At 35.8% G+C, this 22,333-nt stretch overlaps 2 protein-coding genes across 2 annotated transcripts; one reads left to right on the top strand and one right to left on the bottom strand.

Annotated features, from left to right (window-relative positions):
• Positions 1–3,947: 3,947 nt before the first annotated feature.
• On the bottom strand, positions 3,948–6,905 carry LOC130623084 (uncharacterized). The gene is made up of 6 exons (XM_057438584.1): positions 6,769–6,905; positions 6,466–6,652; positions 5,370–6,423; positions 5,082–5,195; positions 4,405–4,949; positions 3,948–4,040 (listed from the first exon to the last, which is right to left on the bottom strand). Exons 1-6 carry the CDS (start codon positions 6,903–6,905, stop codon positions 3,948–3,950), a joined length of 2,130 nt encoding a protein of 709 aa, XP_057294567.1.
• Positions 6,906–20,962: 14,057 nt separating this feature from the next.
• Positions 20,963–21,694, top strand: LOC130623083 (uncharacterized). The gene has a single exon (XM_057438583.1). The coding sequence runs from the start codon at positions 20,963–20,965 to the stop codon at positions 21,692–21,694; it is 732 nt and encodes a 243-aa protein (XP_057294566.1).
• The last annotated feature ends 639 nt before the right edge of the window (positions 21,695–22,333 follow it).

The raw sequence follows: 22,333 nt of genomic DNA, 5'->3' as shown, positions 1-22,333 counted from the left end.
CTTTATCGACATGCATTACTATTGACTCGGGATTAGATAAATCCTCATTGGATAAATCATCCCTTACCCACCTCACCCACAAGGTCGCCTGAGTCTTCAAAGACTTCTTCTGTTCGAGCAAGTCCTTCATCAACCTCTTGACGATAGGATGAACCTTTTTCAAAAATACCCTGACATTCTTCTCACCATCCGAGTTTATCTTGAAGCGTTTGTATGAACCTACAAACGCTTCTTCAATAGGAGTATAAGGGTTTTCCTCTTTCACCTCTTCCTCTTCTTTCTCTCCACTACCCTTTTTATACAAACTCATGATCTTATCCTTCATGGTTTTGAAAGCTTTTGTTGTTTTATCCTTAATAGCCTTAGGTACATGATTTATCAACCATTCCCTCCATTCATTCAACTTACTTTTCACAATAGGTCTGGTTTTAATCATTTCTTGCAGCTCAAACAAATCCATGTCTTGTTGGCTAGTACCGGATCTCGAGGGTCTCGGTGCTGGTACGGGTCTAGGCATCGGTATTGGTCTATTTGATCTCGGCGCTGGTACTGGTCTGGTGGGTCTCGGCACGGGTACCGGTGCTGACACGGTAGTGGTTGTCAATAATTCGATCAGCTCAGCCTTTGTGAGCCTTGAGTAGCCGCATAGACCGCGTTCTCTAGCGAGATCCCTTAATTCGGAAACTGTATTTCTCGAAGTCATATCGGGTTGTGATATACTATATGTGGACCTTTAATATGGTTTTATACAATCGTGAAACCAAAAAAAGATTCATAACATTTGTTACTCGCGTGAGTAACAAAAAAACAATCTGACCCCCAACAAATCAATTATATTGTCTAATGACAAGATCGATGGATGCGCGACATATTGGGCATTTATCTCCCCCCGATTTCAATATAGATGCGCACGATAAACAGCAGCAAAAATGCCCAGTGTTCCCATGAACAATAGTTGCTTCCTTTCGTTTCGAATAGCAAATTATACATTTTTCCGATTCATCCAAGGTATCAATGTCATAGTCTAGGATAGCCGGCTGATGCAGCTCAACATTATCCTCATCGATTGGATCCATGGGTATCGGTGCTGATCCATTTGGTCTCGGCACGGGTACCGGTGCTGACACGGTAGTGGTTGTCAATAATAATTGGATCAGCTCAGCCTTTATGAGCCTTGAGTAGCCGCGTAGACCGCGTTCTCTAGCGAGATGTCTTAATTCGGAAACCGTGAAAAGATCAAAGTCATCAAAGTATTCTCTAGTGGGTATGGTTGATAGCAATAATTCGATAAGCTCGGACCTTCCGAGCCGCGAGTATCTACGTATGCCAAGGAACCTCGCTCGGGCTCTTAAATCGGGGACCGTGAAAAGATCAAAGTCATCAATGTGTTCTCTGCTGTATATCAAATCGAGAACGATTCCTGAAGACATGCCTGGTTGTGATATACGATTTTATGAAACTTTAAGATGGTTTTATAATCGTGAAACCGGACGAGGATCGCGAGGGGTTTCGTCCGCATAACCACCACCCGAGGTTGCGCTGCCCCATGGTGGTCACCGGAATTTTCCACATGGTAGTTGGTGGTAAACCGCGGTTTATGATACCAACATCGCGCCACCATGGATCGTTTCCCGAGGGAAATGCGGGTGGGTACTCCCCCAGGAAAAAAAAATCGGGACGCGAGAGCATCACCTTCATAACATTTGTTACACGAGCGAGTAACAAAATCCGTTCTAGATCTAGATCTAATCACCTTTTGGAAGATCTCTTATCATTATAACGTTTTTGAGATCTTAGATATGCTTCTCTGTTGTTTACCCTCCAGTTGGAACAGTATCCATACCATTCTTGTCTGGTTTCTAGGTCGATGGTGTAGGATGGATCAATATCATTCCTCGCAATCACCTCACGCAATTTAGCTTTATTCATTCCATAAATATACTTAATCCCACGGGATTTAGCCACTTCTCTCAACTCTTTGAGTTTCATTAATTTGTAGTCGGGTACACCACCATCGGTGGTATCACAATGTAGATCAGTTTGAGTAGCCACGTCGGACATCTTTATATATAATCAGTAAAAATACTTTTAAGAACTTTTATCGTGCTACATAATAACAAAAAGGAGATAAATAAAGGTGTGCATAAATAAAACATGTCAAAACTTCAAGAGACTTACTATCAACCTCAAAATTTATGGAAAGGACAAAAGGCTGTTCAGAATTTACGAGGATTCGGTTTCAAGCCAAAGGAGATTAAGAAATGGCTATCAAAACAAGCATTTTGGCAAGTACATTTACCCGCCCCAAAACATGTTGAAAGACCACATTATGAAGTTACCATCCCTAATGATTTACATCAATTCGATTTATTGTACATGCCCGGTGACATACTGTATGGTAATAAATATAAGTACATTTTGTCAGGAATCGATGCTGCCTCCAGATACAAAGTAGCCCGACCTTTGAGGAGTAAGAAAGCCAAGGAGGTTGCCGCCATGATTGAGGACATCTACAAGGCAGGACCATTAACTTATCCGAAAACTTTCCAATGTGATAACGGTTCAGAATTCAAAGCAGATGTATCAAAATTGTTGGATAAGCATAAGGTTGAAATTAAAAGGGCGACTACAAAATATAAGCATACGCACACAGCTTTTGTTGAGGCGTTGAACAAGATACTTGCGGAAAATTTATTCAAAATACAAGATGCCCAAGAACTGAATGATTCGGAAAAGGTATCATCTACATGGGTTAAGCATCTGTATAAACTGATTGATAGGCTAAACGATACAAAGACGCAGATGATTGGTATGAAACCAAAAGATGCTATTATAATGAAAGAGGTGCCTTTGGTTAATCAAGAGAGTTATCAACCTGAAGTAGAATTACCTAAGGATGGCTTGTATAGATATCTACTGCAACCCGGTGAAGAGCATGATGATGGGCGGAGACGGGCAACCGATAGAATATGGTCGAAAAACACATATAGATTGCGTGAGGTAATAGCGCAAGCCGGTAACCGTGTAATGTACTATTTTTTTTTTTTTTAATTAATTTATTTATAGTTGACAAATTTACAAGAAAATGTAGCTCTGAGGCTAATTAAAGTCAACTTTAAAAACATTAAAAACAATAAATAACTGAATATAAAAAATCTATAAGGAATACCGTATATACCATTTTTTTTTTTTAAGTATTTTAAATAATATAAATAATATGTCAAAAATATGTCAAGGCTATGTAGTGGTGGTTCCAGGAACTCAGTCAAATTTCCCAGGCAGGGGTCGAGAGAAAATAATATACAACCAGATAATAAGGCTAGAATATTCTCATATGATACCACCCCACCTAAACCGTCGCACCGCAAGACATGTTTAACTGAGTTCCCGCTCCACAACTGGCAAAGGAAGACAACGGGGAAACTAAAGAAAACCTAATTCAGGTATAAAAGTTTTGCATATTCTGCAAGGACAATGGTTTGGAATCCAGTTTCTTATTTTGTTTCTAAACTCAATTAAAGTACCAGCGTTCCGATACTCGTTAGGCAAAGAGTTCCAAAGCTTTAACCCAACATTAGACAGTGTTTCGATCCCATATCTCACTGAAAATATTTTGTTACTCTTAAGTTTGTCCTTCCTCAAATTATACACTGGTTCAGGAAAAATAAAAATTTCATTCAACATTTCTGGACCTGTTTTTGTTTTAGCTTTATACAGCTCAGTAACAAGGATGCGTAAGTTGGTTTGGTGAATTGTAACGCTCCCATTTTTTGATAAAAGCTCTTCAAATGAGGATTGATAGTCTTGATAGATAATTCTTAGTGCTCTTTCATGTATATGGTTTATCCTATTGTTTAATTTACGACTGTGAAACATCCATACTAATGGACAGTACGAAAAATGACTAGTGACAAAAGCATTAATAATCAGCTTTCGCTGGTCTAATGTCATGAAGGAAGATAACCTTGCAAGCGCACTAACTTTCTGGCCTGCCTTGTTACAGAGCTGATTAACATGTTTATCGAAAGAAAGTTTGTGGTCTATGGTTATACCAAGCAGTTTCTCAGTTTGAGAATTGTTTAGAAGTTCATCACAAACTTTTAATCGTACATCAGTTTTGTTAGTAAAAAAATGTGATTTTTCTGGGTTGGCTTTCATACCGTTATTTTCAAACCAAGTAAATATTATAATTGCTGCATATTCAATCTTTTCAATAACTTCGTTGATATTCTTTCCTATTGAAAATGGGGTTGTATCATCAGCATAGTTGACAATGTCCATATCTGGGACAAAAAGGAAAAGGTCGCATAAAAATATATTGAAAAGCAAAGGACCCAAAATTGATCCTTGCGGTACGCCGTATTTTATTTTTTTCCATGTACTATAATTGTTATTTATACGCACTCGCTGTTTCCTGTCAATTAGGTACGATTTTATAAACAGCAAAGAGTTCATATCAAAGCCATATGCATGAAGTTTTGCTAGTAATAGCTCGTGTGGTATGCAGTCAAATGCCTTAGACAAATCAGTTAAAAGCGCTCCAAATGTGCCACCTTTGTCAAGACTGTTTTTCCATTTTTCAATCATACTTATGAGGCATTGTTGTGAACTGTGCCCCTTGCGAAAACCAAATTGAAGTTTCGAAAATAATGGCTCGAAGAAGGTGTATATTTGGTCATACATGCATCTTTCATAGATTTTTGAGATGTTCGATAGTACGCTTACAGGTCTATAGTTCGCCTTTTCAATGCGCAGTCCTTTTTTGTGTGTAGGAGTAATATCTGCGTTTTTCAAAGATGTTGGAAATTCAGAACTTTTTAACGATTGATTAAAATTTTCAGTAATGAATTGGCTAAAAATATCACTGTTTTCTTTGATGATGTTAGTAGGAATATCATCTTTTTGCTGCGCCTTTTTTGGATCAAGTTTTCGAATGTATTTTTCAACATCTTCAAATGCAGTTTGTTTAAAAGAAAATTTTGTGTTGCTTTTTGCGCTTTTTCTTATCTTTTCTACACTAGGATGAGATTTATATTTATATATTATCGAATTTATTTGATCTTTGGGTCTGTTTTCATTACTTGAAGGTTGTATATTTGATGACTTTATGCCTAAATTTTCAACAACACTGCCAAAATAATTGTTGAATATTTCAGTAATATCTTTATCATGAGATATTGTAGTCCCATTTTCAACTAAGGTAATATTTTCACTTGTAACTGTCTTGTTAGAGAAACATGGTTTTACTGTTTTCCAGAATAACCTATTGTCAGTTATATTTTTAACATTAAGGTTGTTGAAGAATTTGTATTTACTTTTTCTTATTAGTGAAACACAAAAATTCCTTTGTTTATTGTATGCTAATTTACTCTCTGGAGTTTTATCCTTCCTATGCTTATTTAAAAGTTTTGATCTCTTCATAATTGCCTTGTTTATTTCTTTACTCATAAAAGCTGCCTGATTATGACGTACATACCTTTTCTTTCGAGGAGCATGATTATCTAAGATGCTTAAAACACTGTTTTTGAAATTTTCAAACATTTTAAAATCATCGAGATTTTTGTCATCATTTAGAGCACCCATTATATCATGGCGGAAATTTACATTATTGAAATTCCGATATGCTCTATAATTTATAATTTTTGGTTTTCGTTTAGCAAAGTTGGCTTTTAAAACAGTCATTGTCAATTTATGAAAATCAGACAAGCCTGTTTCAATAGCCCTGGAGTGACAAAAAGATCCTGGGTGGTTTGTTAAGATGAGATCTATGTTTGTAGGGTTATCTATGCTTTTGAAGCATGTAGGCTCTTTTATTAAAGAGTTAAGTTTATATGTTGTTAAAAATTCATTTACATGTAGATTGCTAATTTCAGCGTTAAAATCACCCAGTATTACATAGTTCTCATATTTGCAGGAAAACGAATCAATGTTTTTACTTATGTGGTTTAAGTTTTGAGCAATAAGATTAGTTTTTGGGTTATATAAACACACAACTAACCATTTTTTGCTTCTTAAATTTAGTTCAATATAAAAAGTTTCAAGCTCACTACTTTCACATTTGGGTTTTAAAAGTTTTGAGGGAATATCATTTCGTACATAGAGAATCATTCCTCCCCCATTGCCATTTCTGTCGAAACGGTATGCATTATAGCCTTGAATCAAAAACTGATTAGTAGGAAATGATTCATTTAATTTTGTCTCTGAAATTAAAAAGAGATCAAGGTTTCTATTAACTTGATCAATAAGAGGCTCAAACTTATTTCGTAGTGAATTGATATTAACATGCCCAAAAATTAGTCTATTTATGTTTTGTGATCTCAAATTGTCAAGAAACTTTTTTGCATTCTCGTAATTGTTTTTACCCAAGATATTTTCCACACTGCAGTTTACTGGTAGTTCAACATTGTCTTTTGCAGAATATTCCTGACATCAATCTCGAGATTTCATTTTTCTAATAAAATTTACAGCTAATTTCCCTGCCCCCAACCCATTCAAATGTAACCCTTTTTTCCCAAGACATTCAGATGAAATATTGTCATTATCAATAACATTCAGAGACAGTTCTTTTAAATGCCTATTCAAATGGCTTACCGTTACTGCGGCTTTTGCATTATCAGTTCTTTTAATCACGGACGAAAAAATCACTTTACATCTAGGAAGTTTGGTGTTAATAAAAGTCTTCAAACTTCAAACTCACTGGAAATGGCCAAGGTTTCTGAGATGTAGAGTGAAATAGCTAATCGGTCTAGTACTTTGTTGTATTTATACTCCTTGTCCCGGAATTTCTTTTGTAATTTTACCAACTCTTCAAGTTGGGAATTAACTGTATTTGTGTTAAACTTGTCTTGCTCACTCGAATACTCGGGAGCGGTGGGTAACTTTGGATAAATCTTAAGATCGGCCATTTTAGTTTATTACAAAGAAAAACTATCCTCTAAATAATAAAAAACGCCTTTCATGATTCTTTTGAGAATGTTCCACTCTCCATCTATTTTACTTATCTTTTCAAGAGCTTCATAGTATATACCACACAAAGTTTGAAATTCCATGTTGCTAATATTATCATCATTCGGTGCACAGAAATAGGAAGAGTTTCTAATCTCATCAATATAAGATACTACAGTATCGTATAATTTCTCAACTTTGTTGAGTTTCTTTCTATATTTATTAATATATTCCGAGATAATTTCACGGGAAACAGAGCTGGATGGCCCTATACCGGAAAATCCCATATAAATGGGAATTCTAATAATGGTAGCGCTCCGGACGTACCAATATCGTACCAATACCAGTGGTAACGACCAAGTTTTCTGAGATGCCGAGTGCAATCGCTAATCGGTCTAGTGCTTTGTTGTATTTATACAACTTGCTGTCGAATTTATTTCGTAATTTTATCAAATCTCCATGTTGAGAATTAACTAGCTTGTCTTGATCACTCGAATAATCGGGAGTTGGATAAATATTAAGCTCGGACATTTTAGTTATTATCTTAGAAAAAACTATCCTCTAAATAATAAAAAATGGCGGACATTGACATTGACCCTTTTGGAGATCATGGGAGATCGGATGAAGGTACCGATGAAACTTTTCCACTCATACCCACCGGGGACCGTACGCGAGTACATACACCAGGTGAGGAAGAAACATCATTCGGAGGAGGTTCCACTCAACGTACCAGAGTTTTGCGGGAAACGGTTGATGCGTTGTAAGATAGATTATCTGAAGGATCCCTGTCAAAACCTGAGGTGCTACATACAGACCTTTTTGAAATTAAGGATGGTGAATTATACTACAGAGGTAAAAACGAACCTTTGACAAACAATGGAAGACTAAGGGCCACAGGTACTATATCAGATATATTAGGCAAGAGAAGGCTGCGTAATTTAGGCTTTGACATACCAAAAGGTAAGATTACAGCCCGACAAGCTGCTAAGCTAAACAAAATACATGAAGAACTACCCTCGTCATCTAAAATAACAACAGCAAGTGATGTAGAATTAGAAGCTATATCTGGGGATGTGGTAAACAGTACGGAAGATTTAATTTCATTGGTCAAACAATCTGTAGACCATGAAGCAACCCAGACCGTTGATCTATTTAAATATCCTATGCGTGAATTGCTAGGATTGGATAGATCGTTGAGAAACATAAGAGGAAGTCTTCAGGATGAAGTTGCAAAAAAGGTTCAGCTTGAACAGCATATTGACAGAGAAAAAAACAAGTTGGAAGAGATGGAAAACACACCAAATATGACCGAGGAACAACAAAATGAAGCGAAAGAAAGGTTGAAAGGTTTGCAAAATGAGTTGAAAGGCCGGCAAGAGATTATCGATATTCTCAAAGGTAAACTTAACAGTCAAATAAAAAGCATCAAGGAGACGATTACCAAAGTATTTGACAAAGATACCACACTGTCTGAAAAGATACGAACCCTATTCCGTGAGCAGGGTATCACTGTTGTCAGCGTACTAACGGCATTTGGTATGGTTATCGGCCTTCTCGTAGAAGCTTTGTCACCTGGGGGTGGGGTGTCATCCACCGGTAACGCACAAAATTATGAAAAGGGTGGTGCAAAGGACCTCCGGTCCTGGATAAAAAACAAGTTGAATGCATTGGGATCTCTCTTGGGAAGGTTGGTGCGGACGGCCGCTGCGGCTCTACCGGGTATATTAGTATCCATAGTATCATGGATACTCAATCGGGCGAAAGAAGCGGTTGGTTGGTTGAGTCAAAACTTGTGGGCTTTGATAGTTGGAATCGGAGGTCTGATATACACCTATCTCGTGACAAAGCGTTAGATCCTTGTATAGATTATATGTTACACGCATCATGTAACATAGAGTACCGGTAGTACCGGTAGTACTAGGAGTACTAGGAGTACTAGGAGTACTATCTTTCGAAATACCACACAGCACCACCGACACCGATCATACTTAGCGCGATAAAGGCCAATTCCCTTTCATGTTGATCCTGACTCGGTGTATAAAAGTCGCTCAATACAGGTTCCCGCGGTAGGACATCCAGTCCTTCAAGTTTATCCCCAAACACTTTTTTATATTCACGCATTGCATCGTTTAGCTCTATGAATTTTCCTTCAGCCTTCTTTTCAAGTCTGAGCTGCTTATTGATAAAGTCTACTCTCTCTTGTCTTTTACGTTGCCACAAAACCTGGGCTTTTTGTAATTGCTCTATGGCCAGATCATGACGCTTTCTTTCCTTATCAATTCTGTCTTTTGATAAGCTTGAAAAGAGATAGCTTGAGCCTGTAAAAGCCAAAGCATTGGCCAAGGCCCCTCCCAACATCATTGCAATTGAAGCCATGTTTAGATATTTATAGTTTCAGGTATAATCTTTTGCTTAATTAAGTATTCCCTTGACATTTCACTAGCGGCGACGATGGCGACTAGCTTTCCGGTATCTTCCAAGTCAAACTTTTGAATTGATGGTGGTGACATTTTTAACACCTTTTTTCCTAACATCGAATAGCCGACAGCGAAAACGCAGACGACCGATGCGTGATATAAATCGTTGACGATACTTTTCTTGTCCATGTTATTTCTATACTGTGAGATTATTATATCGCGATATTAAAATAGTACATTGTCTTTCTGTTTATACACAAAATAAGCAAATCCACCAACCAAACCGATGGCTATTATTCCCCCTATAGCGTAGTTCATAGGCTTTTCATTTGGGACGATGGTAGGTTCTGCCTCTCCGGCATTGTCTTCTTGAGATGGCTGTGTATGAGGCGTCTGCTGTGTCTGAGGCGTCTGCTGTGTCTGAGGCATCTGCTGTGTTTGTGCCATGACCGCTTTTTTATATTCTTCCCGCATTTTACGGTTGTATTCCGCCAACCTCTTACCCGCTTCAACCTTTTTAGGGTTGTTCGTTGTCACCTGAATGGGAGTCTGTTCCTCTGACATCTTTATTATCTGTCGTATTACTACTACTAGTAGTATTATTATTTGCGTTTAAATTTCTTCCGGCGATATAATGCCTACCCGTAATGAGACCAACACTGAGTGGTGCTAACAATGAGCCGAATTTATAATACAAGTCACATGTGAATCTTTGAAGGGCAGAGTTTAGGAAGGGGTCATTTTCCAGGTCATTATTGCTCAATGCATTTTGAGAATTTATTCCCAAGACTGTACAGGCCCCCATGGAATACATGTGAATGATTGATTGTCCTAAGGACTTTACCATTTGACCTGATAGTTTAGCTTCATATATACTAAATAGTTTCTTCACCTCATCATCTTTGAGCTTTTGAATTTGATCGTCCGTATACATTTTACCCAGGTATAGCTTGCTATTTCCGGTTAACACACACTCTAGCAATTTTTGCCTCTTACCATCCTCGGATGGAGGACCCGGAAGAGCAATTAAGTTATCAATTTCCGTTTCAGCCATTTTCAATAGCGATAGGTATTTTTTAACACAAAAATAGCAAAAACTAAGTACTACTAGTAATACTACTAGTATTATGAAATTGATATATTCTATCATTTTGTTGTGGTCCTATAGGAGATTTCAAGAAATCTATAGGAGTCTTATAGTAGAGTCTTATAGGAGATTTCAAGAAATCTATAGGAGTCTTATAGGAGAGTCTTATAGTAGTCTTATAGGAGATTTCAAGAAATCTATGGAAGATTTCAAGAAATCTATAGGAGATTTCAAGAAATCTATAGGAGTCTTATACTTTTGTTACAAGAGTCTTGTAACAAAAAACGTCCAATCTAGCAAATCACGTAAGTTCTTGGATGTTCCATTCTCATGACTAAATGTGTGTATTTACCATCTTTTAGCCTTTCCTTAACCGTCTGGATCTCTGATCGTGATTCAATGACATCATTCTCTTCATGAATAGTTGCGAGATCTTGTCTGTCTTTTGGATACCACAGATATAACATTTTAGCTTGCCTTCGTAAATTTTTTGGTATAGCGGTGTATGATTGTGGGAGTAGCCACATAGTGTGGTTTCGATGTCGTCCGCTAATGGCCAACTCTAGCAATGGCTGTCTCTTTTTGTCTAGTTTCTCATCTGCGATGATATCGTCGATCAGGGATAAAGTTTTGTATCCGGCACAGAAATCCGTCATCTTTCGAATATAATCATAAAACATACCTCCCGGCTCAATTAGAATCACATAACTGTCGTTCCAAAACCATTTTCGGTCCCTATATGTCTTATTCCATCTTAATGTTGGGCATATAATCACGATGAAATCGAAGTGATCAAAGTATTCATTCTCTAATAATTTTACAACACGTTTGGATTTTCCGCAGCCCGTAGTACCAACAAATAATGCTGTGTGGGGCTCTTTCATGTAAAGTGTGTTTTTCACCATTCTATCTTAATAAAGTACATCTATAATTTCACCGTTTTGAATGTTTAGTTGAGCGTCCATGATTAGATATATATAGGCGTTTAAATTTTCGCTAATAATCTGTTTCCCATTTTCGTTAAAAACGTAATAGAAATTGTACTTTGATTAATGAAAGGCGCACTTGTAAGAAGATCATACTAAACACTGGCCTACAAATTCAACTGTAATAATAAAGATTGCATCGACAAGCAAAGTTGCAGTGGTTGGATTTATCTTAAGCTGCTAACGGCTCGTTTCCATTTTAATGCATTTTCCGCTATAATTGAAAAAGCTAACGGGTGTTTTTCTTAGCGCGCAGTTAAACAATATCTCTAGGTTTGACAAAGCACGCACATGCTAACAAAGTAGTCGATATTTTTCGGAGTTGGGTAATTGCACTTGTTTCATTTTCAGATTTTTGAGAAAAACGGTCAGCAGCAGTAACACATTTTATCAGGCGAAACAAAACAATAAAAATCCTGGACAAGTTGCAATTGCATAAAAACGTAGTACAGACGTAACGAACTATGTCCCAATATATTTTGTAGCAATTGTAACTATGTATCATTTTCTCTTTCTTGATGTTATGTTTTTTATTTTACATAAAACTAATTTATTCCTTTTGATCTGTATAGCTTTAGTGAGATTTACTTTAAAACTACATACATCTTTTCACAACATCAGCTACGCACAGACTAACATTTGCACACTCTTTCTTTTTTTGTTTGTAGAAACACAGTGTTTCAACATGGCCAAGAATATATTTCTGTTTATGTTGGCAAAAGATGAAGCTGGTGAACTTTAAAGACAGGCTTTGTTTTTTTCTCCACTATGTGGTTTGATACTCAAATTTTATTTTTTAGCAGACACTACTTTAAATAATCCAAATAACTTCCATTTTTTTTGCGTAGGGAACTTCTGAACAGACTTTACATCTTATCTGTCTTGTCTGTTATGATAGCCATATATATTAATAAATATTCGATATATATCTGCATTGTGTAAATTTTTATTTATATATATATATTTTAAATGACAATGTTGACGATTGTTTCATATACCGTATAGACGCTCTTCTGATATTCAGTTTATTATTTGCAGGCTTTTTAATCAAAGCAAAAATACGTTCTTTAATCATAACCGTATTCTGCAATGTGTAGACGGGTGACACTGTGTATCTTTTTTTTCACGGGTTAATGACTAGCCTCTGTAATAATAGCGGTCGTCTGTCTGTGTGCCTAAAATGATTTGCGTCGCAGCTTTATTTCCGACTCGCGTTGTGAATTTTTCCCAACTAATATGGCTGTGGGGGAGGGGTGGGAGGAGGCAGAGGACTATTTCAACATTTTACCTTCCAGACGAAGTACAAACACATCATTTGTCTAAGTATAGATAACCATAGTTCGATCATGCGCTGGAAAATATATTGTGTAGACGTTAAGGTATTTTCCCCAACTGCGTTTACATAATTTTTGTCCTTTTGAATTAAGACGATTGCCCTTTATCTTCCGAAACACATGTCCCTTAACTCCTCTTCTATTATATTTCGCAACATACTTATCTTCTCTGCATGTCTTAATGATAACTTTATATTAATAGAATTCCCTTAGCCTTCAGCTGCTGATTTTTATATATTTGAAATGAAATATAAAGAGGTGTCAGCCACGCCTATTTTTGAAGAAACTATCATTTTGAGCACAACTGTAAACTGGCTAAAAATCTGATGGTATGCTTCCTTCACATATGAGGTACAAATTTATAAAATTAAAACGATTTTTTAAGACAAAAAAGGCAAAAAGAGGCTTCCAAATCTTAACACAACAGCTTTTTACAAAGACTCTGGTTACTCTCACTCTGATTGTTTCTTGTTTCTTCTTCGAGGCCACAAAAATCATACTTGATTTGGTATTTGCAAATATTGGGCTTAGTGAATGAAATATTACACGCGAGCAACAAATTTGGCACAAACTAATCAGTGGCCCATGAAAAGATTTGGTTCACTCGCTCTTTTTAGACCGCATTGCGTGCCTCCCGCTAGTATTTTGCGTGACAGACTGACAGACGTATACGAGCATTTTAACATACATAGAGAAAATTTTGTGTGGCTGTGACACAATTTTTTTAACGCAGACACAGAGTGCATTATTTAAATAGAGACAAATATAGATACAAATTTGGTTTCATATATACGTAGTTAGTGCTGCGCAGAGGATTGTAATTTTTCTTTATCAATTTTGCTTTTTTAACTGCTTTCATATTTTATTTTGCAATTATTAATACACATATAATGTATACATATATGATTCGTGTATAATATACACACTTAATACGTCTGACGTATGAAAGGGAGACATGCTTAATACTTACACATGACTATTGATTGGTTTGCTTAATTCGAACTCTGCTAATTCGAACATATCGTTAATTCGAACATTTTTTTAGTCCCAAGGCTACATTATGCTCGTTAATTCGAACTTTTGTGTATCGATAAATAAAATGTTATGGAAAAATAAGAAAATGTTATTATTTTTTCATTTTTATTGCATCAATGGTGCAAAATTTCTTTTAATTTTTAATTAAATTGGCATTTCCAGTAAAATGAAGTTTACAAAGAAATTTGGTGGCCTTGCCCATCACCAAGCAAACAACGTTAAAAAATTTTTATAAAAAGTTGTAGTAAAGATGTAATAAAGTTATACAAGAAGCCCTGTGGCTTGAAGATTTCCGCCTTAAGCAAACATGTTGGAAAGCAATTATATGCGTTGCGATCGACGACAGTATTAATTTAAAAGTTTAAAATGCCAAAAAAAATAAAGGAGGTTAAAAACACGAAGAAAAACGTTGTTTGAAGTCGTCTGTAAAGGTTGTTTTTTCAAATCAGAGAGAGAGAGAGAGTTTAAGCCTGATTGCATCGTGATCACTGAAATAGACAGTTTTAACGAAGGTCTCGACATTAAGAGTATTTAAAACATTCTCATGGATATAGACATGGTCAATAAGTTAACCTGATATATGAGTTGGCGAGGTTACAAGGAAATAGTTTTCATCGCTAAATGCATTCACATTAAAATCTCCGAGTATAATATCAACAGTTTCATTTCCCAAAAAATATTGAATAAGGTGTAATGACTCATCTCTATTGAGGGAATTTTTACGATATAGAAGCAAAACATTAATAGCGTTTTCGTGAAACGTTCTTTTTGTCATTCTAAAAAATAGCACCAGGAATTTCTACAATATCAAACAATTGTATAGTTTCGTTATGACCAACTAATAGACTAGAAAATTTGTCCACATTGTTGTTTGGAATTAAAGTAAAGTAATCTAGTTTTGAGTCGCAATGTGAGTTCAATGGTATCTGAGTTTCCGTTAGGCATAATAAATCACTTTCCATGAGAACGCGGTCGGATTTAATATAGTTTTCATGCTTGTTGTAGGATCTTGTATTAAGCAAAGTGACCATAATAGAATTTTCGCTAATTACACCAGTTTCTTTTTGTGTCAATTTTGAATGTTCTCGCATGTAATTGTATTGCTCTGTTGCTAGTGTGTCTGACTTAATGGTTGACTTAGCAAATGTACCCGTTAGGTATAAACCGTCTAAACTTGTGACTCGACTTAATGCAACATAGATAGATTATTTGAATAAAGAGGGTTAACCAGTTTCAGATAACAAAGAACTTCCCAACTAACATCTGGCCTTACGGATTCTAAATAAACGTTAGATTTGAAATTTAGTTTTTTCTTTAACGCAACTTGCACTACACCATTATTATCCATTCCTCTTGGTAAGACATTGCTTATTTCATCGGCTTTTATTGGAACATTACATATTGCACCTTTTATTTTAGGACACTGACCTTTTGGCATTATTGCAATTCGTTTAAATAAAATTCTTTTAGATATAATGATTTTTTCTAATCGTCGTAATGTGCTCATTGATTCTGGGAGATCAAACATTTGGAGATTATTAGATACAGCCAGGGAAGGAATTTTTCCTTTTGCAAGTTTTGAATGGCATGTTGCACATATGTATTCTTTGCCGTCAAAATTTTGTACTCTGAAGCGAAAATGCTCCTGGAATGGCAGGATAATCGATGTGGCGAAAAAATTTAATTGACCGCTTATATAAAGAACGAATACATGACACATTTATAAAATGGCTTATTCCCAACACATTTTTTAAATTGGTTTATTTTTTCATCAGAATCAGGCACATTGTTAACACCCTTCCGTTTTGTTGCTTTACCTTCCCCTACATGGCGTTTCTTTGCAGTTTTTTGTGCCTGTTAGCCCTGCTCAGTTTCCCGATATTTACCTACGGACTCCCTTTGCTTCACTTGGCCCTGTTCCGTTTTTTTGTATTTACTTTTCGACTCTCTTAGCTTGGATCGACCATTTACTGTATTTTGATATTTGTCTATCGACTCTTTTATCTTAGCGTGTCCCTTTTCTGTTTTCTGATATTTGCCTATTGGCTTTTTCACCTTAGCTTGCCCCTGTTCTGTTTTCCGATATTTGCTTATCGACTCGCTCAACTTAGCTTGGCCGTGTTCCGTTTTCTGATATTTGCCTATTGAATTTCTTTGTTTCACTCGGCCTCTCTCGGATTGACGGTACTTCCTGTTTTGTTCTAGTTTTCTTTTTCTGCGAATGTTAAGCATAATGTTACCAGTTATCTGTTCAGTTGTGAGTATTTTGAAATATTGAGTTTCAAGACACATTGCTTCGCCAGGGGTGACGTATATTTCGCGTATGTAGTTTTCAACAAACGACTGACGCACCCTGTTCAGTTATTTGTCCTAAACTAGTTCGGCTATGAGGATCAAATAAATTTGTGGGTGGTCCCAAACTATAGCAAAACTAACGCCGCTAATAATGCCCAGCATTCCTTGCCCTTTATCGGATTCAGATGAATTATGAAAAGTGCGTAATGAAGTGCTATCGTATACCTCATTTTCAAGAAGCAAACTATTTGGGAGCTCACTTGCGCTAAAGTACTGGTTTGTGTATCCTAGTTTTGTGTACCACTTTGTTCCTTCGTAAAGGATATGTACGTAAAGGATACGTAAAGGATACGTAAAGGATCACCTGGATTACAAAAAGAAACTTTTTTAAGAGCCGACCAAACGATCGCAAACAGGGAATTACACATACATTGTGTACCAGTAAATTTTCCAAGCCTAACATCCCCTTGATGAAAAGATCCCTGTACCGACTTTAGAATAGTGCAAGGCCCGGGATTAGTTTCAACATCACCAGAAAGTAAAAGTACCATACGGCGACAGCTTTTATATGCGGGGTTCATATTAGCAGTGGTAACGTGTGATCGAGAAAAAAAAAATCTTAAAAGCTAGAGAAATCACTGTCATTTTGTAATTTCACCAATAAATTCACTACTAAATTCACCAATAAGTTCACTATTAAGTCCACCAATAATTTCACTATTAATTCACTATTAATTCACTATTAAGTTAACCGATAAGTAAATTCAAGTTCAAGGTTCAGTAAGTTCAATTAATTCTGAATATCTGAATGTTCTGAATAACTAGCTTTTATACTCTGTCCAGTTTCTTCTCTTTTATACTCTGCCGAGTCACGGTTGTCGAACCTAAAAAAAGAAAAGAAATTCATTGTAGTTTTTTGTTTCAGTAGCAAAAATTAACAAACTTATGTCTGCTAAGATACCAATACCTCACAAAATCAAGTTAAAAAGTATGTGATGCTATATAATTTTAATTGAAACATGCACTTAAAACAGCTTACCTCCCACTCCTAAATAAATTATAACCTGAAAATCGTTTATAAAATACTAGCTGTTAACCCGTTGTAATCCACAAGTTTGCTAGATTAGCTGGTTGTATACACGTTTTTTTCCTATTTTTGACCTGCTTCAATTTTACTAGCAAAATGCTTCTAGGCCGAAACTGTCTTACTTTTTATTCTTCTCTTTTCTTTGTTTTAAAACTCTATTTTCGTTGACAAAAAAAGACTGTTATTTTTAGAATAAATTTTTCAGGATGTAACTTCAGTAAAAAAATTGTGTTGCTTCTTCACCTGTAATTGAAAATACGCAGGGTTTTTTTCAATATAAGAAATTTTTAAAAATCTTAAAAATGTTAAGAAATGGCCAGCCTCAGTATGACAGGATTTAATTCCTGGAGACCTTCATATTTACATTTTTATATAGTTATTTAATCACATAATTTCAAAACAGCATATATCATGCTATATCGTTTATGTGTGGAAAAATCCATGGGGTCACCCGTCCTTTATATATTACATTTCATTTCGCTTGTGGTTTTACACAAGTCCCTTTTAGTCGACAAACAGACAACATACGTCTAGTATCAATATCAAGACTAATCGTTTAACCCTGAAAAAATTCATGGAGTCGTCCGTCCTTTATATAGCATTACATTTTGTGCGTGATTTTACACAAGATGCTTTTGGCAGACAAAAAGACAAAATATGGCAATTATTATTATAGAGTACAGACTCCTATACATACAAAAGAGTGCCCAGCGAACAGACAAAATATGGCTATTATTAATATATACTAATCGTTTACCAATGGAAAAATTCACAGGGTTGCCCATAATGTATCGCATTACATTTTGTGTGGTTTTACACAAGACGCTTTTGGCAGACAAACAGACAAAATATGGCTAACTAATAGTTTACCCATGGAGAAATCCATAGGGTCACCCTACCTTTATATATCGCATTTCATTGTATAAAAACCATACATTTACGTTAGGTATATACGTTAAGGGGCTTTTTTTGTCCCTGTTAGCAGTATATTGCAGTTAGGATTCAGACGACCTCCCTCCCCCTCTTAAGCGTATTTCCGTCCGTGAAATACACGTCGATATCCCACAAACAGGGCCCAAAAATTTTTGTCAGCAGCCCCTTAACCAAAGAGGGTGCTATTAAGCTGCATATGCCGTAAAAAGTGCAGGTGTTTTCGAGCAAGTTTGGTGTATTCACAAAATTAAATAATAAACTTATATAATATAATGGTAGTGAAGTTCTTAAAAGAACTGTTTTCGATAGTTTTCAATAAAATTTACTTGATGAAAAACTTATATATTAACTTAATTAACTTCTTTATCTTCAAGTGCCTTCTTTCAACTATCGACTGCATGAACGAGGTTGCAGACTTGCCGGAAACGCCGCCTGTCGGTCGAGTTCTGGCAATTTAATAAAAACTTGAAATGTTGCCTGGAGAAACCTGAGATCAACCCGAAACAACATTTTTTAAACATTTATTACCATGTATAATTTATTCTTTTAATGTTGAGGAATGGTAGTGGAAGACTGTTTTCCATATCATATATTTTGTAAATAGCTGTAACAAAATCCCACAAATAATAAACTGTAAGTACGACGACAAAATAGCACCTCGCTTCTTCTCGTAAGAATTTAAATGAGAACCAAGGAGCTTACCCGCGTAGCATTTCAGGCGGTTTCAGACAGACCCAGGCTTTTTAGGCCGGTTACAAACGAAAACCCCGAAAAAAACGCCTGCCCCCGCCCTGACATACACAGCGTTTTCGTCGAGTCGGCAACCTTGTCTGCATGTTACAAGAAATTGCACTTCAGGAATGCTCCGGGCGAGTTCGTGAAAGTGCAGGCGGTTTTGGGCCAATTAAATTCGAAATTTCTCAAACTTGCCTCCACATATGCGGGCGTTTGCGGCTTATCGGCATCGGCAACCTCTTCTAAACTCAGCAAAATTTTTCTTAGGATCTAGAGTGAGGCTCAAAATCTTAAATGTTTTCCCTTGGCACTAACTATAGCAGCACCTCACAGAAACCCTAAAATAAGTTCACCCAATTTCCCATTTTACAGGATTCCAGTGTTCAAAGGTATGTAATTAGCAATAGTGGTACATATATAGCTAGCTATATTTTATTTTTTCCAAGTCAGCATACATCATGATGGCATGGCATAACTTTGTAAATATTTAAAGATTTATATATCTAGCCTAGATACTTAAAATATTATTACTTGCATGCCTGCCACGCAAGCCGGTTAGCGGTCAGTAGATAGCACCAGATGGGCTGACAACACTACATTCTGTGCAGAATATATATATATATATATATATATATATGGTATAGCATGGTAAAAAGAATATTAACATTCCCGTTATTTGTTTATGGCTTCCACTTGAAAATATATACTTTATACATTTATGCTGGGCGTATTCCACGCCATCCTGTTGGTTTTTTTTTAATAACTCGTTTTTGCTCTGATACTTATTGAGTCTTTTTATATTTATCTGTTAGGCAATCACATGCTATTTTGTTAGGTCTAAGACCTTTCAAACCCTTGGATATTGTCTATTACTTAAAACTACCCCTTAAGATCATAATCGGGAAAATTTGATAATCTTAGATAGGATAATCCTTAGAACATGAAACTTACATCACAACTTTAGTTCATCAAGGGAAAATATTCCGAAAATATTGAAGACGTGCTTAATCCAATTTTTAATATTTTTGGATTTAACCCAAAATCCTGGAAAATCGGATTTTCGTGCAATTTTGTATTTGGTATTTCATGCTTCACAAAAAATGTGCTCACATAAGTAAACAAGTTTTGCTCCTATTTTGTTCCTTTCCTGACGTACACTATGTGCCAAATGGGATTTAATTCCCCGTTCCCTCTATACGGCTAATTCGCAATGCATTATGGTAGTTGTATTCCGCGAAAACGTAAACAAACCATTCGTAGTAACAAAAATGGCCGAACAAGTACACTTCATCCTTAATTCTACTCAAAACCAAAGCGATATACAAAATTCTAATCAAGACAACAGTTTTTTTCAAAACTTGGGCTCTCCTGCAAGCATTGGCTCAAACTTTTCATCAAGTTCAAGCTTTTTATTGCAAGCTAAAAGTAAAGGAGGAGGGATAACTTGCTGTGTACCTCTCTGTCAAAACAACTCAAAGAAGAATCCAGACTTATCTTTTTATGTCATTCCTAAAGACTCAGAGCTTCGAAAGAAATGGCTTTTTATGATCAGTAGAAAGGATTTTGTACCTTCTACATCGCATAGAGTTTGCTCTGTTCATTTCACTGGTGGAAAGAAGACATATATGAACAATGTTCCCACAATAGTCCCAAAAACTATCAAACCAACAGCTAGCAAACCAAGAAAAACTCTCAACAGTACAAACTGTAAATTGCAACTATTTTCTCCTGTGAGGGCTACGACAAATGACATTGCTGCAGAATTATCTGTGGAGGAAGAGTTAAAACAAGAGTTGGAAAAATTGAGAGCCGAAATTAGTTGTATGAGAATTCATGAAAAGGAACTTGATCAAACTATTGAAAAACAACAAGCCACTATAAGTGACATAGCATTTTCAATTGACCGGTTTAAACACAATGAAGCACACTTTAAGTTTTATACCGGATTCGAATCTTATAAATTATTCAAAGCAGTTTTAGAATATTTACAACCAGCTGCAAATAAACTAATATATTGGGGTTCAAATACTAACACTGAAAATACAAAAAATATAAACTCTACAAAACGAGGCCGATCACGATCATTGAGCGCAGAAGAAGAATTCTTTATGATACTGGTTCGAATTCGATGTGGACTTTTGTTAGAAGATATGGCTGTTCGATTTAATATGTCGACAAGTCACATAAGCAGAATATTGATTACATGGACAGATTTTTTACATTCACAATTCCGTATGCTTCCAATATGGGCTTCAAAAGAAACAGTACAAAATAGAATGCCGAAATGTTTTCAAAAAAGTTACCCAAATACCCGTGTCATATTAGATTGTACAGAAGTATTTGTGGAAATGCCTACGTCATATCGCACACAGTCCAGTACCTTTTCAAATTACAAACACCATAATACAGCAAAAGGATTAGTCGGAATAGCTCCTGATGGATCAGTGACATTTGTCTCTGATTTGTATGGTGGACGCTTTTCGGATAAACGAATAACAAAAGATAGTGGTATATACGATTTGCTAGAGCCTGGGGATTCTGTGATGGCTGATAGAGGATTTGAGCTCGAGGAAGATTTACCTGATGGAGTAACATTAAATATTCCACCATTTTTAGATGGAAAACCTCAGCTAAGTTTATTAGAGGAAAACGAAACTAGAAGAATAGCATCTGTACGTGTACATGTCGAACGAGCAATCGAACGTATAAAAAATTACCGAATTTTACAAACAGTTTTCAAACTATCAATGGCTGCTGAACTCAATAAGATATGGGTTATTTGTTGTTATTTAGTTAATTTTTTACCACAGTTGGTACCAGATGTAAATACGAATGACTAAAAATTATAAACTTTCGTACACTATATATATATATATATACTAGATCATGAAATATAAAGACAAAACAATATTGTGAGGAAACAATTTTATTTACTCACACTGTTGTTCTGTAATGTTGCTGTGCATGAAAGTGAAATAAAAGTGTGTTAGCTCAGGCAAAGTAATTCTGTTCCATTTTTCCTTTTGAAAAACTATTGTTTCCACATGTCGGTCAACTTTTGTATAAACAATAAAATCAATTTCATTGACTTGTGTTACTGCCATCACACCTTGACATTGGTGAAAATAATTATGTCTTTCTTTGAGTTTTGGCTTGCCATTCGATATTTGTAAAAAAAAATTTTTATCTTTGCATGCGTCAGAAATAGAGCAATCCTTTTTTGAATATGGGCACTTCACCTCAATCAATCGAGCATTCCCATTCAAAGTTGTTGCGCCATCAGGACTTGCACCTAACCACGGCCATTTTGGATTAATAACGAAACCACATTTTTCGACTTCAATATTTTTCTCGGTTTGATACCAGTTTAGAGCATTAACTTCATTTTCTAAGCCCCATTTGCAGGCCTCTGATGTAAAGTTTTTATTTTTATTTAGACATTTTTGTAATATGCTTTTTGGATGTATATTTTTTCTTCT

This window comes from Hydractinia symbiolongicarpus, chromosome 13 (assembly GCF_029227915.1).
Source record: "Hydractinia symbiolongicarpus strain clone_291-10 chromosome 13, HSymV2.1, whole genome shotgun sequence".
Classification (NCBI taxonomy): Eukaryota; Metazoa; Cnidaria; class Hydrozoa; order Anthoathecata; family Hydractiniidae; genus Hydractinia; species Hydractinia symbiolongicarpus.
The sequence above is the reverse complement of the archived record's forward strand: the minus strand, read 5'-3'. Positions and strand labels throughout refer to the sequence as shown.